The sequence below is a fragment of the Triplophysa dalaica genome, chromosome 3, assembly GCF_015846415.1.
Source record: "Triplophysa dalaica isolate WHDGS20190420 chromosome 3, ASM1584641v1, whole genome shotgun sequence".
Taxonomy (NCBI): Eukaryota; Metazoa; Chordata; class Actinopteri; order Cypriniformes; family Nemacheilidae; genus Triplophysa; species Triplophysa dalaica.
This window is the reverse complement of record NC_079544.1, coordinates 12686671-12690594: the sequence shown is the minus strand read 5'-3', so window position 1 is coordinate 12690594 and position 3924 is coordinate 12686671. Positions and strand designations below refer to the sequence as shown.

Sequence of the window (3924 nt, the reverse complement as noted above, 5' to 3'; positions counted from 1 at the left end):
GTGGGATGAGAAGTTGTGGATTCGTATAAAAGCATTGAAACATGTCTGCAGTCAAGGCAACAACACATTGGGATGCGAGTAAACCTTTAAGGTAAACAATTATTTTCTTTATTTAGTGAACTTAACTTGCTCTCTGTTTATGTGGCTATCCTGTACGCTTTCGGAATTTTGGACAAACTCAAACTTCTCAACCTGTCAGATATGAATGATTCATTTTTGAACGTGGGCTTCAATGTGTCAGACGTTGTTTTGCCTGTTACCAACAGCTCGGCCCGTGTCTTGAGCCTCGACTACCGCTCTCTTATCATTTCAGCCACGATGTTTGGCTTCGGGGTCCTCGGCAACATCGTGGCCATCGTAGTACTTCGCATTTCCAAGAAGGAACAGAAGGAGACCACCTTTTACACTCTGGTGTGTGGAATGGCCATCACGGATTTGCTTGGTACCTGTTTCACAAGTCCAGTCGTCATCGCCACATATGTTGCGGGTAGGTGGCCAGGAGGAGTGCTCTTATGCCATTTCTTTTCTTTCTCCATGTTGTTCTTCGGTTCAGCCGGAATGTCTATTCTATGCGCAATGTCCGTGGAAAGATATATGGCGATAAACCACGCTTACTTTTACTCGCAACATGTTGATCGGACTATGGCTCGGTTTGCGCTGTTGGCGATATACCTAGCCAATATCGTGCTGTGTATTATGCCCAGTTTTGGTTTTGGGAAGCACAAGAGACATTTTCCGGGCACTTGGTGCTTTTTGGACTGGCGCGCCATGGACTCTGTCAGTGCCTCGTACACGTTTCTTTATGGGGGCTTTATGCTGATTTTGATCGCCGTTACCGTCCTTTGTAATTTCGCCGTATGCCGATCACTGGTTGGCATGAGTAAAATGACCCGCATGGTGAGAGCAGAGGTGCCTGGACAGATAGGGTCGAGACGCAGATTCCCCAAATTAACATCAGTTACATCTGCGGCTGAGATTCAGATGTTCTGGTTGTTGATTTTCATGACCATTGTCTTTCTGACATGCTCCATTCCTTTAGTGGTAAGTTTCACACTATTACATTATCTGTTCATATGAAACTTATGTGACATTATAGATGTAAAAAAGTGCATATCTAGAAATTGCAGTATTTACATTTTTTAATTCGCATAAAACACTTTTGTTCAATTTAACAGGTGCGCATCTTCATCAACCAGCTTTATGATCCAGCGTACATATCATCAGGAGGAAACCCAGACTACCGCAGTGATCTATTAGCCATTCGTTTCGCATCCTTCAACCCCATCCTTGACCCATGGGTTTATATTCTGTGTAGGAAAAATTTATTGACCAAGGGCTGTGCGCGTCTCAAACGCATTATCGGTCTGAGAAAAGAGGATCACAGTCATGTCTTGGGTTGGATAGACGGTCGGCACTCGCCTCATTCGTTTGCGCAAAGTAACTTCACAAGTTACGTCTCGCTGCCCACGGCCACCTGTAGACATGACGTTGGAAAAGAAATCTGCACAAATACTAAATCGTATGTAAACCTGACACTTCGTCAGGCATGGGACTTCGATACAGCCATGGCTGACTTTCATCCCTTCAGCGTCGATCAGAACGATGTTATGGGTTTTGAAGAAGGTGGAGCATCAAGTTCCAAACTGGACCTCGCCAACACCGTTGGATGCATTGAGGCGCTACCAGGCACTCAAATATTAGAGAATAGAATTGAAATGGTGACTTGCACTTTTAGTACTCCAAGTTTATGTGATTCAGAAAAGGGCATTAGACAATGACTTAAGGATGAGTTTACATTTCATTGTTTTTTAGTAAATGCCACAACCTAAAAGGTTAATGAGCACTAAAAAGACTTCAGACTTTTTTTCAGATTTGTCAAAAACAAATAATTCTGTGAATTTACTAACTTTGACCTGAAATGATCCAATTTTTGGATTAAAAAAGGACGTGCATGTGTATTTTCTGTAAGAGGACATTGGATGTTAAGGCAATGAATATGCTGCTTCCCTCTGTACCATGCTTTGCCATGTTGCATGCTGGGCTGTATTTGAGTGTGACTCAAAAGGTAAACTGTGAGTAATTTATTAAAGAGAAAATTTATTCATTTTCATATGTTCAACAGTGACTATTGGAGTAACAGTTAAAATTCAGAAATGGCAATGAGATGCTTGGTTAAAACCAAGGTGAGTTCTCTCTTATTTGTTATTAAAAAAAATATTGTACGATTAAATTCATAGATACTATTAGCCTAATATTAATGAATGAGTTTAGTATTTTCAAACATCAGCATATAATGGACTTGTACATACTGTAACATGGTTTGTCTGGTTTTTCAGAAAACCAACGGCTTCAAATGATAGTGCATTTAAGTATTATGTACATATACGTATAAAGTCAATATTATTTAGACACAGGTCCGGAGTGTATGACATCACTCGTTAATGAAAAGCCTTAATATTAATTGCATTGTACTGCTGAACCATGTCAGCAGGGGACAAGACAAATCTATCTTGACATTTAGGATCATGGTAACTGTCATTACACCAAGGTTATAAATTCTCAGACATTCAACAGGGTCTGAAATTACTCTCTGGCACCAATCAATCTACACTGGTGTGGAATCTGGTCTCAAATTTAAACAGAGATATTTACACAAACCCATAAAACTAAAATTGTACCCAAAAATGTAAAAACATATCTTCTCAATTTAAGGTATACAGCCTAAACCTTGTAAAAGACTGGGATGAAATATATGTCTTTCACAGGTCATGCAGAGAGCTACAACGCCACATAACAGTTCTCACCCGAGTCCCAGACCTTCATTTACATGTAGCCTAGAGTTAGGCCTTAGGACCTGTGTATTGATTTCAGTACTTAATTTCAATCAGGTGATCAAACGTCGATCACTCCATCAGCCATTTGTGGAATTACTTTCTTACTGAATGAGACACAGAGGTAATACTCACGGTCTATTGTGACAAATGGGCTATTCAGATTACTTGCTCCCTTGAGAAATTACACTATCCATTGTTTTCTGATATTGCTTTCTCCAGAATTGTGTAACACAGACAGAGCAAACAGAGCAATAATACAGTAACAGGAGGAAAGATATTAATGTTAAAACTGAATTATAGTTACAATAGTCGTTTTATAGCTCAGCCTAACCCAGCAGCCAGGCCTAAAAGCTTTCTGCCAATATCTTTAATTATATATGTACTGAGAATTGCCATACTGACAGAAAATCTCCATATACAAACACAAAAATGTAGACAATCAGAATTTATGGATATGACTTAACAGCAGAAAACGTTTTTTAAAAAATTGCAATTTACCTATGTTTCCACATAGACGCGCGATACCATTACGCTTTCTCGTATACTGACCAGCAGATGTCAGTATCGTACAACTTTATATAAACACTTTAACAGTGAGCTCACAGTATTGCCTGCAAACAGGCAGTAAAATACAGAATTATCTTACGTAAAGTGAAACTATATTTTAGAAAGTTTTATGTATACGCGTCTCTCCCATTTGTCTACACCTTTGAAATGCTCTGATTGTTTGCAACTCCTTAAAAATCATCATTAAAGTTGTTTATTCACCCTCATGTCGTTAAAAAGCAAGAAGCTGTTATTTTAAAGGGAAAGCAAAAATATTCATATTACCATGCAGGTTAAAACCAATGGATGGCGATTCATTTATGGTCTGTGTACAGTGTCTAGCCTCAAAAATTACAATAAAGCGAAACATGTCTATCAAAAATTCGTTTTTTATTTAGTTTGTTTAGCGCAATCATACGACAGAATTACGTAAAAGACTAAATAAAATCAAGACTTGACCAAATATATTAGACTAGACAAATCATTGCAGCTCTCGAAACCAATATGGCGCCAGTATGACGTCACATGAGAATCAATGACATGC

The 3924-nt window shown here is 38.9% G+C and overlaps 1 protein-coding gene across 1 annotated transcript; it reads left to right on the top strand.

Annotated features, from left to right (window-relative positions):
• The first annotated feature begins 56 nt into the window (after positions 1-56).
• Positions 57-2051, top strand: ptger4c (prostaglandin E receptor 4 (subtype EP4) c). The gene is made up of 3 exons (XM_056743639.1): positions 57-91; positions 267-1041; positions 1176-2051. Exons 2-3 carry the CDS (start codon positions 319-321, stop codon positions 1776-1778), a joined length of 1326 nt encoding a protein of 441 aa, XP_056599617.1. The 5' UTR covers positions 57-91; positions 267-318; the 3' UTR covers positions 1779-2051.
• The last annotated feature ends 1873 nt before the right edge of the window (positions 2052-3924 follow it).